Source organism: Taudactylus pleione, unplaced genomic scaffold (genome assembly GCF_031769625.1).
Source record: "Taudactylus pleione unplaced genomic scaffold, aTauple2 ptg000041l, whole genome shotgun sequence".
Taxonomy (NCBI): domain Eukaryota; kingdom Metazoa; phylum Chordata; class Amphibia; order Anura; family Myobatrachidae; genus Taudactylus; species Taudactylus pleione.
This window is the reverse complement of record NW_028284443.1, coordinates 49,706,871-49,722,129: the sequence shown is the minus strand read 5'-3', so window position 1 is coordinate 49,722,129 and position 15,259 is coordinate 49,706,871. Positions and strand designations below refer to the sequence as shown.

Here is a 15,259-nt window from a genome sequence, read left to right as displayed (position 1 = left end):
CATTACTAGTTTATTAGGTGAACTCCTTCCTAATGGTAATGAATGCCTTTATACATTTCAGTACGATACAAACTATCCACTAGACTAGACTCTCCAATCAACTGTATGTTTGTCCCTCTCTATTTGTACCGCACTGCAGAAAAAGTTTAAAAATTAATTAAAAATTAAATTATGGTTTATCAACATTAAGATGTTAAAACTAGGCAAACAGATATTTGCAGTATGTAGAGAACTTGTAATAAACAGAGCATTTAAAAATAAGGATGATATTCAGTGCCCATAGTTATCCATTACTTACGTGATTCACATTTTTTGCCTTCATAGCCAGCACTACAGAGACACGTGTATTCACCAATCCCATCCTTGCATGACCCAGCATTCTGACAAGGATTAGGTGTACACTGGTCACCATCTGCAAACATGCAAATCACACATCAATATCATTGTTAGAGTACACCAAGCATAAAATGATCAGACGTAAAGAAGGAACGTATATGTATATTTGGGGCACATTGTGCGGCATGCCGCTAAATGAGTAGAGAACGATAATACACACAATTTGTGTATTTTGTGTGTGCTACGTGTGTCCTCTTTGAGTTATAGGTGTCCTAGAAAAGAATCCCAAAAGCAAAGCACACAGGGTGAAATACAGTGCGTTCTCTTTGCAAAAGTTACACGGCCTATAATAATACTGTATATAATAAGTTAATAACCATTAGTCAATCATCCACAAAACGCTGAATTTGTGTGTGTTTATGAAGTGTATGGTTATTATTTTAGCATGAAAGAAGATGATACAGAAAAGGAGATGACAGGATCTAGTGTTACCATTGCAGAGGACTAGGTTAGACATGGGCACATTGTAATTGGTTACTGGACTGGATGTAGACCTATTATCCCATCAAAGTGATGTATCTGCAGGACTATCTTTACTTACAGTATATTGAGAAGCTGATAAAAAATGTTACTCAAACCAAGAACTTTAATTTGTCTTAGACATATAAAGAGAACACTAACTCATGAAATACTTACTGTATAGCTCTGTAGAGTTAATGTATGGACAGAACCACTGCCTTTTAGTACTTTACAACAACAGGAAACAGATCCCACTTCCCTTACATTTTACAGAGGAAGTACAAAACAAGCTTCTACTCACAGCACAGTAAATTTCAAGAGGGGTATTCATTTAGCAGCAATATGCAGCGGTGCACATCACCGCTAATTACAGTAAGCCAACGTTGCAGATTTTCCTATGAAACTCTATAGGGTGCACAGAATGTCAGCTCCTCATGGCCACCGACACTAATTAAATAACCCCTAAGATAGGGATGGTGCAATAGTATAAATGTATACAACGCAGCATCTAGTTAAAAGCAGGCCAACTCTGAACTGGCCACTTAATGTATACCTGAGTGGAGCAAAATGTATTTCTCTGACTACTAATTACCAGAATGAGGGTTACAGATCCATCCACTGGAGAAGCTCACTGGAGCAGAGACTGGTCTCTTGAGACCTTTAAGTCAATGCATAGAGTCTGCCCCAAAGACACAAGAAACCCTGTTCATTTGTAACTAGGAGAATGTTACCATGTCAACACAAGACAAATACTGAGACAATGAGCCAAAAACATAGTATTACTTCAGGTGTGTCACGATCCCGGCTAGTTTTTACCTTTTGTAACTTACCTCTGCCAGCTGCTCCATGGTTCTGTGTTTGTAATTCTCCTGGGACATCTGCTCTGGCTGAATCATGCTGGCTGTGTGTGCAGACTACTCTCCTCCCCACACTGATTAAACACTTGGTCCCTGCTCTGTCTGTGAGCATTGCTAGTCTTAATTGGAATCACAGGTGTGGTCCTGATTCTCAAGGGCTGCAGAAATGATTTCTCCCTCTGCATGTTGTGCCTTGCTCCACTCTGAATGCCACTGCCCGACCACCTGTCTGTACCCACCAATCGCTGCCAGACTCTAGGTATATAGATCCTCCTCTAATAGCACTCAGTGCTTGAACATCTCGTTACATTCCGTGGTGTACTACTTGTGCTATAGCTGTACCTCTGTGTACCAGTATGGCCCAGGCTCCTGCTGGTTCCTAGACCAGTGCTATCTGTAAGCCTGCTGCGCTCAGTTATCCACGCTACCAGCTTCTCCACATGGCTCCCAGGCTGCACCAAGTAGCTTCCACGCTACCAGCCTCTCACCTACGGCTCCCAGGCCACTCCAAGTAGCTTCCACACTACCAGCTTCTCCACACGGCTCCCAGGCCGCACCAAGTAGCTTCCACGCTACCAGCCTCACCTACGGCTCCCAGGCCGCTCCAAGTAGCTTCCACGCTACCAGCTTCTCCACACGGCTCCCAGGCCGCACCAAGTAGCTTCCACGCTACCATCTCTCACCCACGGCTCCCAAGCCGCTCTAAGTAGCTTCCACGCTACCAGCGTCTACCCACGGCTATCCAGCCACTCCACGTAGCCACCCAGCTACCAACGTCTACCCATGACTTCCCAAGCCACAACAAGTAGCTTCCACGTTACCATCCATCTGCAAGCTCATCTACTGGTATCCCGACCAGTTCAGTCAACCTACCTGCCGGTCCCAGTCCGGTCCCTCCAAGTTCCTTCTGGTCTCACTCCAACGCTTCAAGTTTCTAGTTCCAGTCACTCATCACCAAAGGCAGTTCTCACTGCTACCCACTTCTTCTAATAAAGAGCTATTCATGTTAACCATGGTTCCAGTCCAGCCGGCCTCCAGTGATTCCAGTTCATCACCTGATACAGGTAACTCACTAGCACCAACCGTGACAAGGTGAAAGCAAAACACAACCAACATCTTCTTTAGATTTCATAAAACAACCACCTGTTCTGAAGACCAATTATACCGCGAAACACCTGATGTCTACACCACCAGGACATGACACAGGGTCGCTTCATAGAGAGAGTATGGACATGTACAGTGATTGATCAAATTAACACTCCAATTAGCCCACTGCATGAGAGAACCAAAGGGCTGCAAATTTTGATGTTATCATTACCAGTTGCAATGAATCAAACCTTCACAAAAAAGCAATCAAATGCACATAGCAATAATGTTGTAGATGTGAGAGTGCAAAATTTATGTTTTAACTCAAGAGATACTTTATGTGGTAGTGACACCTCTAAGGTCATGCTCACAGCATATTTCGGCCTCCTATTTCTTTGTAATGAAGGCAAATCCAATTCTCCCTTTTTGATCTCTAGCACTAATTTACAATATTTCAACTCTCTTTGTGATCAGCCAGCTTGTCCATAGATAGCCCTGCCCACAGCCATAACAAGCCTTTTAACCACTAACATGGGATGCAAACACAGCCATCTGGACTTTTCATGACACATCCCATGTCAATGGAGAAATCTGCTCATGTGCAGAATGTATTTCCTGCTCCAGCCACCAGACAGGATGTAGCGGTCTGTGACTGTCGGCATCACTGCCGATATAAGTGGCTTGGGAAACAAAACATCAACATTTTGGGTCCATGGCCAGGAAGCTCCCCAGACCTTAATCCCATTGAGAACTTGTGATCAATCCTCAAGAGACGGATGGACAAACAAAAGCCCACAAATTCTGACAAACTCCAAGCATTGATTAGGCAAGAATGGGCGGCCATCAGTCAGTATGTGGCCCAGAAGTTGAAAAAGAAGGGTCAACGCTGCAAATATTGACTCTTTGCATAAACTTAATGTAATTGTCAATAAAAGCCTTTGACACTTTTTAGAAAGGTGCTGGCACAGTCTGGAGGGGAGTGGCCTGAGAAGAGTTGGCACTGAGGTCGCTCTCCATAGTATCATAGGACAAAGCATTCAAGCACAGCATTGCATACAGTAAATAAAATGTAGAACATGTACTGCATAAAAATTAGTATTGTATTCTTTTGCAGCATGTGCACATCATAAAGTGACAAGGATATGACAGGGAAAGAAAGCATTAGTCTGCATGCTTTAACCAACACATTTCAGTTCCCTGATGCCCCATCACATGTCCATATTACAGGTATTAACTTTCATTGCACCACAAAAATGTAGCCAAAAGGTCGACAGTAATAATGCTAACAGTAAGTCACTGCTAGGCTAGCAGGACGAAACGTTGACATTCTGACATGTCGACATTTCATCACTGTCTACCTGACGAATGCCCACATGGTCAATGTCAACAATATGACCTTGTTGACATTCTCATGCTGACATTATGACTGTTGACATTTCAGACCCAACCAGCACCAATATACAACATAACCTTTTACAGATAATGTTTAATATCAGTTCCTTCCCCAGTAGAGTGTATAGTCTAAATTCTCTACCACTACACACACAAATGCACACTAAGTTTTATACACACTATAAATTTAACCTATAAGTATGTTTTGAAGTGTCGGTAGAAATTGGAGCTCCTAGAGGACACCCGCACAGAGGAGAAGATATAAACTACAAACATATTTTTTACACTGGTTAGAATAAAACTCATGAACCCAGCGGATTATCAACAGCTCAAGCGAGAAATTTTGACCAACAATGTCATGTTTGGTGCTTAGAACGAGGGAAAAAAAACAGGTCGCAGCTGCCCAATATGTGTAATGTTTTTAAGAAATGGCTTCAACCAGTGCCTAGTTTGCCAATGCAAACCATACTGATTATGGCAATAGATCACTTCACCCAAGCAAAGTGCAATGTGATCCACAAACATTTGAGGACATTGCCAATGCTGTGGATAGATTAGAGACTAATGCAGCTGGTATCTTAGGACCACTCCTGCCTAAGGCCTAACAAAAATAGGACACAAGGAAGTAAAGAAAACTCTCTTTTTGAGGGCATGCTTAAGTAATAGGTTTCATTTAATACATAACTTTTCATTTCACATTCCTTAAAAAATTCAAAGATATAAAAGTAGCACACATGCAGCAGACACTCAGACAAACATAGGGGCATATTCAATTGGGTGCGTGAATAGCAAAAAACCCGCACCTGCGAGGTTTTTCCTGCAGGTGCGGGTTTTTTGCTATTCAAATAGGTGCATTTTTTTTCTTTTTTGTTATGCGCTTTGGGAGGTTTTTATTCACTCACCTCCAGAGCAAGTGTGATTTTTTCCTAAAATCGTTAAATTTAGGAAAAAATCAGCGGGACTTGCACTGGCACCCCGGCGGTACCCCCCCCCCAGGGCTGGATTGAGGGCCACATGGGCCTGGAGCTGAAAATGACCAAGGGCCTATTATGAGAAGCAGAGGAGGTGTGGCCAGTGCTGTGTGGGTGTGGCCAGTGCCATGTGGGCGTGTACACCTCTATACTCAGCCCCAATGACTGCCTAATTATGTAAAAGAAAAAAAAAAGCTTCATTTTGTGAGGTAAATAGTAATACAGTTTTATTACTATATGATTTATGTCTGGCCGTGTGGAGAGCAGATGACCAGTCAACATCATGTTGTCATGACAATGGGCCTATTTTTATGTGGAGGCCTGGAGCTGTAGCTCCATCCACCCCATTGTTAATCTGGCCCTGCCCCCCCCATAGGACTAATTAAGCAATTGGAAGTTTCCAATTAGCTTAATTAGTCCTTAATTACTTACCTTCTGCAGAGCTGTTTTCTTCATCCAGCATTGGAAGCCGGATCTTCTGCAGCAGGGTGAGTATGTCAGTGTGTGTGAGTGTTTGTTACTGTTTGTAAGTGTGTATGAGTGAATGTGTTTGTGACCCCCAGTTTGTGTACCCCCCAGTGTCTGTGTGCCCCCCCTGGAATGGGCGCTGGGAGAACTACATCTCCCAGTAGCCCTTGCCCTTCCCACTAGCTCCTGGAGCCTCCCAGCAGTCCCCAGGACTCCCACAAGATCCCTCTCCAGTGAGAAGATAGAGTGGAGGCCACCGGGAGCCGCGGAGACCCCCGGGCAGGAAAGTGCAGAATTATTTTTTTAATTTTTTTACGCGGCGCTGGGTTTTCAGAGCTAAAAACCCTGCGACCATTTTTTTTCTAATTGGATACCGCGGGTATCGGGAGCGTGCAAACCTTTCTTTTAAGAGTAATTCATATTTCTCATCACATCCAATGTACAGTTTATTGATCCCAGTATATTTTCTCAACAACATGGATGACATGATAAATCCTAGTAGTCTTATTAGCCGGTTCCTCTCTCCTCCATAATGAGTCTGACAATTGCATGCAGTATAACACTTAGAGATGCATTCGAAACCAAAAGAATGTTATTGGTAGACAGCAAGAGATTCTTATTTCTATGCCTACAATAATTATACATCACATATAATCCTCCTAATCAGAGAGGGGAAAACACTATGGGGCCAAATGTAATAGGGTGAGAGCAGGGCCGGATTAAGGCCCAAATGGGCCTGGAGCTGTAAATGTTCAAGGGCCTATATTGAGAAGGAGAAGAGCTGTGATCGGTGCTGTGTGGGTGTGGTCAGAGTCACCTTGCTGTGTACACCCCCTACACTATGAACACAATGTCTCCCTAACTACATAGAAATAGAAAAATTGCATATATTTTTTTTTGGTTGCGGACTAGAATAACTATTTAAAAGCTTAAAATGTATGGCTAGTTAGGCACCTGGTAATCATGCTGTCATGTTGATGGGCCTATTTTCATGTGGAGGCCTGGAGATGTAGCTCCATCCGCCCCATTGTTAATCTGGCTCAGGGTGAGAGTTTAGAAAACGTGAGAGAAAACCGTCACATTTTTAAACTCAGCCAATGTAATAAAGTCACAGTACATGCAAACTCACATGTTTTTCAGACTAAAAAAAACTCTCAAGATTGAAACTCTCATTCAGGTGTTTCTTGTTTTGAAAATACAACTCGATCAATGTATTAGTGTGAGAGTTTTACTGCTAAACTCCCACATTTTCTAAACTCTCACCCTATTACATTTGGCCCAATGTATTTTCCTCCAGCATGTGCAGAGTATCAGCCAGAAATAAATATAAAGTTATATCACACATGTAAGTACAGGTTGAACAGCTGCTGCAGTATGCGCGCGGCATCCATTCAGTGCAGAGAGAGGGCTGGGGGAAGCCCAGCTAGTGACTGAATGCTGGGCTCACCCCCAGTCTGACGTTGCACGGGAGGCATGACATGCGGGCATGCCCCCAAATAACGGCATTTAGGGGGCGTGGTCTATGGTAACTAGGTCACACCCACATTTTCGGGCAACAACTACTCATACAGCACAGGGCGCGGCTACCCCTGGAGCCAGCCCTGATAGGACTAACATAACAATGCTAGCTTAGTGAGTGTATTTAGAACTGTGACGAGTTAATGGGGTGGCAAAGCCTTTCACGTCTGCTAGGGATTTTGTTTGTTTTATTGGCAAAAATTGAATGTTGGACAGAGTTTGTACCCTTCAAGGGGAGGATTCTAGTGATTCCTCAGGTGCATGTTCCGCTATAACAGGAAATGGCACATTTTCATTTATATGGAATCTTGGAGAGGACAAAATAAGTGAGCAGGTCTTGCATATATTCTACTGGCCTGGAGTATATTAAATTCTCATATCGGCTTTACAAATCGCGTAATGTTTCATTTGTTTACAAACCATGGACCTAATTCAGATACGTGCGTAAACCAGGGGTTCCAATCCCTGGCCGAGGGCAGCGTCCATCATGACCCATGGTTCTGATTGTAATCCAAAGCAGCATCTACGGATGCTGCACTCGGTTTGCAGATACATGCAGGAGGGGTCTGCATGCATTTGCATTTTACTTACCGTCTACATCAAAATTAGGTCCCATATACAAAACCATTGTTTATTAAATCTCCCCTGTAAATACAGCAACTGTGCACATATGAGGCTCTCCCTGCCAGCCCTTTCTAGCCAATAGGTAGAGTTTTTTAATCAAATCTACACAGATTTTTCTAATAATACACAGCGATTGTTCCTAAGAGTGTCCTTCCTTTAATACAAGAGTGGGGAACCTTTTTTCTGCCGAGGGCCATTTTGATATATAGAGCATTATTTACGGGCCTGGTGCAGGTGTGACGTCACATGGAGGTGGGGCCACAATCGCCGGTGATTACAGCAATGCCCGGAGCATCCTGAGGAGCTGTAAGAGCAGCGGTGTGACCGTCTTAAGCGTCCTAAGGACACTCCTGGCAGCACTGCTGCATAGATTCTGGCTGCAGGGTGCCATTCTAGGCACCCTGCTAGCCAGATGGAGTTAGCAGAGATAAGCTCAGAGGGCCATACCAAATGACTCTGCAGGCCTTATACGGCCCCCAGGCCTGAGGTTCCCCATCCCTGATCTAACAGATACATTTCCAGTACAAAATTTAAATATGAAATTATTGTCTTACCAATATACTTGCTCCAGAATTCTCTCTGTCAAAAAAAAAATTATGAAAAAGTTATAAATGTTTATACATGTGTGTTTTTAAAGCTTTAACTTAATTTTAAAACATATATTTAAATGGCCATTATAATAATAATAAAAATAATTTTAATGATAAAAATAAAAAAAAAGCATTAAAGTAGCTGAATATAAAAGTACTTAGACATTCACAAATAATGCAATAAAGATACTAAAGACATTTCAGCAATTACTCTTAAGAAAGTTACCAATCGCCTTAAAAACTTTTCGATTTGAATATTTGCTACAGTTACCACATATATCTACACACAGCCCTGTTTCACAGTCAGAGTCAAAAGGGATCATGTTCTACTGAAAGAGCTTGGGATTGGAGGAACTAGCTATGGTTTGGATGGATCAGATTCACACTAGGGGGTAAATTTACTAAGAATAGAGGGCCTGATTCAGAGCCGCTCGTAAGCGTCCGCTTGTTCGCTCTGAGCGATGTTCACACAACTGCGCATGCGTATGGGTCGGACTCGTAATGCGCATGCGCAAACCAGTCATTGCGGTTGGAAATCATGCGCTCGTAAAACAACGAGGGCCTGCTAATTTGATTGACAGAATGTACCATTTGTGGGTGGTAACAGGGGAAGATGCTTGAAAACGGGGGAGTGGAGATCCGAACGCAGGCGTGCCAAACGATCAAAAGGGCATTTAATGGGAGTGCATAATTAGTAAAGGAGCGTCATCGACCACGTCACTTGGTTGTCTTTTAGCCTGAACTGCTCACAGTGATAGCGGGAAGTAAATCCTACCACAAGCACTGCGAGCAATTCAGATGCCTTTCGATGTTCCCGATTAATCTAATAAATAACGGAGATGACGTGTGATGCAAACGGCAAAGGGGCGTCTTTACAAAATAGCGAGCGCATTTTTCGGACGCTCGCTCAGACATAGAGGCGTCAACACACCGCAAAGAGCTAGCGCGCAATTTAAATATCCGGGCCCTTTTTAAGAACGAGCGTCCGCAAATAGTGTCCAGGTCTGAATCAGGCCCAGAGTTTGAACGAGTTTGTTTTTTTTTAAACTCACTTTGCATCGCCAAAACTCGGTGAGTTTCCAGTTTTTAAACTCTCAAATTTACTAAGAAGTGAGTTTAGCTGAAAGGGAGTTGGCCGATGGTGAAGCAGATCGAGATATCTCCCCCGAGTAGCAAGTTTTGAAGGAGATTACTCACTCGAGATTGCAGTGTCTTCTCTCTGCCTAACTCTCCTGAACAACAGCCTGCACATATCAGTGAGATATGTGAAGGTTGCTTGTGTGGTCTACCGGTAAAAAACGGGTTAAATTTTTTTATAAAAAAGGACATAGGGTCACCCCCCAAAAGACAAAACCAGCCCCGGGCTGCTCGGCCAGTCCTGGTTCCTTAACTTACGGGGGAAAAGACGAGTAGGGTTCCCCCGTAATTTAGGAACCAGCACCTAGCTGCAAGGCCAATTCTGGTTTTAAATATGGGAGAAAAAAATGCATAGGGGTACCCCTATATTTAAAAACAGCACCGGACCCAAACCGGCCGGGATTCTCAGGGGAGGTGCCCCCCACCCAAGAAGGGGGTCACTCCTCTTCTGAAACCCCAGGCTTAGGCTGAAGCCCGGGGCTCTTCCCCGCACCCCTGGGCTGTGGGTACATGGGTAATAATGGGGAAAATAGGTCAAAACTATTGTATTTTACAGTGGAACTACAGGTGCCGGCATGCCTGTCCTGTGGCACTTGTGGGACTACAAGTGCCAGCAGGCGGCCAGCACTCCTATCCCCACTGTAAAATAAGTAGTTAAATAACCACAGTACACACACACCGTATACAGTATTTCTTTAATACATACATCTATCCCACTCACACATACTTACCTGCTGTCAGCTGGTCTGTCCCCTTTCCCCGTACAATCCACTGGGAGTACCTGGAATAAAGATCCCATACTCACCTACATCCTGGTGCCAGTCTCCGTAGCATCCAAGGGTCTTGGCAAAAAAACAAACTGAGTGACCCGGACCAGACACTTACATTAGCAGTGTATGTGTGCGACCACATACAGCGCTAACCGGCTACAGACTGCTCAGTGTGAACTGTCAGGAACCGGCAGCCAATCAGCAGTTAGCAGCCACTGATTCACAGGTTCACAGGTACTCCCATTGGATTCTACATGGAGAAGTGGACGTGAACAGCTGGCAGCTGGTATGTATGTGTGAGTGGGATAGGTATATGTATTAAAGTTATACTGTATACGGTGTGTGTGTGTACTATGGTTAACTATTTATTTTACAGTGGAGGTACGGGTGCCGACCACCTGCTGGCACTTGTAGTTCCACAAGTGCAAAAGGGCAGGCATGCTGGCACATGTAGTTCCAATGTAAAATACAATAGTTTTGATCTCATTATTACCCCCGTACCCACAGCCCAGGGGTGTGGGGAAGAGCCCCGGGCTTCAGCCTAATTCTGGGGTTTCGGGAGGGGGGCCCCCTTCTTGGGGGTTCCCCACCTCCACTGAGATCCCTGGCTTGGGCTGACCAGCTTGGGGTGTCAATGCTTTGGCCGTAGAGACCCGGTGATAGGGTCTCCTGGCTGTGGCATTACACCCCGGTCAGTTTGAGTTGGGTGCTGGTTTTAAATATAGGGGGACCCCCTACGCATTTTTTCCCCCTATATTTAAAACCAGGACTGGCCCTGCAGCCAGGTGCTGGTTCCTAAATTATGGGGGAACCCTATTAGTTTTTTCCTCTGTAATTTTAGGAACCAGGACTGGCTGAGCACTCCAGGGCTGGTTATGTCTTTTTTGGGGGGGACCCTACATCATTTTTTAAATAAAATAAACACTTTAGATTAGGTATTTAGATTAGCTATACAGGCAGAAACATACACAAATCACACTGATGTGTGCATGTTTATGCCAATCTCGCAGTTCAGGAGGTGGAGTGTTTGAAACTTCAATTTATCAGCAAGTTTGCTACAATCTCACCCAAGATTGTAATCTTGATTCTTGGTAAATTCCCGAGTTGTATCTTTTTCATGAAAAGTACTTCCGAGTTTGGCCAATGGTGAGTTGATTTGAGTTTGTGATCTCACCCGAGTTTTATGAGTGAAAAGAGAGAAATCTCTCCCAAACTCACGCGAGTTTGTCTATAGTAAATTTGTGAAATGATAAGCATGCCTAAACTCACCCGAGATTGCCATCGCGACCAAACTCGAATCTTAGTAAATTTACCCCTTAGGTGTGAGGGATAAAGTAGAGGGTGCAGTTACGAGGTGACACCAAGGCAGAGGACTTGGGCGACTGAGGAAATTGTGTCATTATTGATGGTAGGGGAGGTGGCGACCTTGTTTTGGACCTGGAAACTCATTCAGACCCGCTCGCTTGCAAAAGGGACCGGATATTTAAATGAAGTGCTCGCACTGCGTCGCGTAAGGACGCCCACTATGTTTCAACGAGCTACGGTAAAATGCGCTCGCAAGAGTTTAAAGACGCCCCCTTGCCACTCGCAACACACATCATCTCTGGGAAATGTCGGATTAATCGGGATCATCGTGAGCTGCTCGCAACCCTTGGGGTTGCCTTAACCCGTCGCAAGCACAGTGATCAGTGCTAGCTGAAATACATGCAGGTGACGTGTACAATGACACTACTTTGCTAATTATGCACTCCCTTTAAACAGTGTTTTGGCAGCCTGACAGTGGCTTACGAGCAACCAAAATCAGATCGCAACGAATGGCTTGCGTAAGCGCACTGTGAATTATATGCATGCGCAAACGGGCAAAAATCGAGCGATCGCGCCTTGGTGAGCGTGTCTGAATCTGGTCCTTGGTCTCCCAGTAGCATTGTGGCTTCCATATGGAAATAGCAGAAAGACAGTTGGTCACACAAGATAGTAAAGAATGGGAGACAAGTAGTGGAAGCTTTGTAACACTGACATGCAGGTGATGTTATTCACCAAAATATCAAAGATCAGAGTAAGGGAGGTAGACTAAAGTTGAGGTGATACTAGAGTCTGAATGAGCAAATTAGTTCTCGTAGAGATAATATGTACAGTGAAAAAAAGCAACAGGCCAAACACACAGCCTCCTGGTCTCCCAGCCCGCCATAAAGTAGGAGATGAAGGTAGAATGTGCCAGATATAGAAATACTGAAAGTACAGTTGGAAAGGTAGGCAGTAAACCAGTAGTGAACTGTATCACAAAGGCCGATGGAGTTAATGGTGTCTTTAAGAAGAAGGAATCAATGGTGTTGAAAGCAGCATAGAGGACCACTGGCATGTGTTGAAGGGACCCATAGACTTTACGTTTAATATTTCATTGACCACTATTGTAAGGGCAGTTTCATTGGAATGTTGCAAAGAAACAATGAGAAGATCCTTAGTAATTTGTTATTGGGGAATGCAGATGAAGTTAGGTGAAGCATCTGGGAACTGGCATTAGACAATATATTGTTGCATGGTGTCACTTTTGACTTTGAAGCAGATGACAAAGTGGAGGCTTTGGAGGGAAGAAAGAGGATGTGTATGGATGGACAGATAAGTGATTTGAAGGTGGCAAAGAGCCATTAGTGGTTTTAAGACGCAAGGAATTTTAGAAAAGTGATGCAAGTTTCCTAGACAGAATAGATGAATTTATAATGTTAAATGTCAGTGTTGGAGAAAGATTTCTTCTATTGACACTCAGCAGTATCAAAACAATATTGCAGGTTGCAGGTCGGTTCGGTGCGTCACAATGTATAAATCACCATAGACTGTGGGTGATATCTGGAGCTTTCTTGTCTCATCTGAAGTGAGTATACTGTTGTACAAAGAGGTAACCAGATCAAGGGCAGGACATAAGGAGCATCAATGAGGAAACAGTGTAGAGAGAATCACGCCATGGTGTATCGTTAAAGCAGCACTACCACCTAGGTATGAGATCTTACTTGGCACCCCTCTCAAGCCACAGCACTAGGGCCTGATACATGGAGGCATTTTGCTTGGGAAAATACATTTAGCTTGCCATAGGAAAATGTCAGCAGACTGAAGTACCTAAAATCTCTTGTTTGCGGCTTGTGATTGGTCCTCCCATTCACACTTGTTTCCCCAATTTTTGTCCAGGGCTGTAAAAGGAATCAAGGAGCCCCATAAAGCAACTGCACATAGCAACAGCCCAGAACTCCAGTTATGGGGAAGAGAACCCTTGTTAAATACTTTTCTAGGTGAAAGTGCAGCTTTAATATGGAACTATTTCCATATGGATAACTTCAAGCAAAATCAATTTTTCATTTTGTTTCCGCAGTAAGAAGACTTTTACCCCAGCCAGACCCAGTGTATAGAATGGCCTCTATGGTGTGGGAGATGTTTACATCCAGTGGTGCCTGCAGGCTGTAACCATCCACTGCTCTGGGTATGGGGGAGATGAGCTAACAGACTTTGCCTACAGCTCCTCCTTTCTTTCTAAACTGCTGAAGCTGCTAAATGAATTACAGAGATAGATAGATAGATAGATAGATAGATAGATAGATAGATAGATAGATAGATAGATAGATAGATAGATAGATAGATAGATAGATAGATAGATAGATAGATAGATAGATAGATAGGGTGAGGGCCAACAGAACATATTAACCATTGGTAGAATAGACATACTAATTTCCAGCCAAGGTGACTGCCCACATTTAGGGCTCTATTTATTAACATTATTTTTACTAAAATAAAGTGAAAAAGGGTGTTTTCACACCCTTTTCACATTATTTTAGTATCACCTATAGTTACTATAGGGCAATTGGAGTAGAATTCATAAAATTCTACTCCAACCCCTAAGTATCACTTATTTTTAGTAAAGCAGATCGCATTTCCCTTAACTGTAATGGGAAATGTGATCCGACTATAGTTACTAAAAATAAATGTGAAAAAAATATCGGGGAAAGCCCTGTGATAATAACGCCACCTGGAGGTGGCGTTATCCCGGGTCTCCCCCGGTTACCGGCCTCCTGCCCTGCTCTAACGGGGAGAGCAGAGCCGGGAGTCAGTCCCAGTAATCAGCTGTGTGGTCTAAACAGACCGCAAGCTGATTACTGTAAAAAAAAGGAAAAAAAATAGTAAAAAAAAAATTACTTACCTGACTCCTGGAACCGGTGATCGGGCATCCGGTGATGAATCCCCTCCGGTCAGCTGGTCTCCCACAGTGCTCTGCGGCCCGGTCATCAGGTGATCGGGCCCCAGTGCAGTATGGGAGATCACCTGACCGGAGGAATGGAGGACATCACCGGAGGCCTGGAGCATGCAGGTAAGTGCTATTAAGGGAGGGGGGGTCGCGGGGGGGGGTCTTAGCGCCGGGGGGCGGAGCTTATCACTGGAGGGGGGTTAGCAGCGGCGACCGGTCGGTGCATACGCGGGCACTTAATCACCGTGATAAGGCTCCGAGGGGGATTCGCAGGGACAGAGCTTTATCGCAAGCTCTGTCCCTGCAAGGGATTTGTAGTAAATCCCTGTGATATTGCCTGAATTCGCAATGCGAATTCACTCTGTAATATCACACTACAATCTGCATTACCAATGCAGATTGTAGTAAATAGAGCCCTTAGTAACATAAGAAACATAGATTAAAGAGCTCCCTGCAATTAGAAAGCAGTTTGCTTGTGATGACTAGTTAAGCCACGCGGGAGCCAATATTATTAGCTGTACACATAATTGGGATTTAACAGTATTCATAGCCTTGTTGTAAAATCTTTATGTACATTTAAACAAGTGATTCTTACAGTTTTTTCATCATCTTCAAATACTTCCCGCGCTTCCTCGTGGCTGCAGGTTTCCTCAACACACTCTCTTTCAAGGTTCCCTCTTTTGAATTCTTCAAAAGGTGTATTAGCACGCCTCCATCTCTTTAGAATGTTGTTTGCCTTGTCATGAGTCACAAAAACTTGTGG

General features: G+C 43.9%; 1 protein-coding gene across 1 annotated transcript in view; it reads right to left on the bottom strand.

The window, feature by feature from the left end:
* F10 (coagulation factor X) overlaps nt 1–15,259 on the bottom strand; it is a 70,540-nt gene that overhangs the window by 44,665 nt on the left and 10,616 nt on the right. The window contains exons 2-4 of the mRNA XM_088456808.1: nt 15,092–15,252; nt 8,326–8,350; nt 299–412 (exon numbers count right to left, since the gene is read on the bottom strand). Coding sequence (XP_088312934.1) covers nt 299–412; nt 8,326–8,350; nt 15,092–15,252 — 300 coding nt within the window. The remainder of the gene's footprint in view (nt 1–298; nt 413–8,325; nt 8,351–15,091; nt 15,253–15,259) is intronic.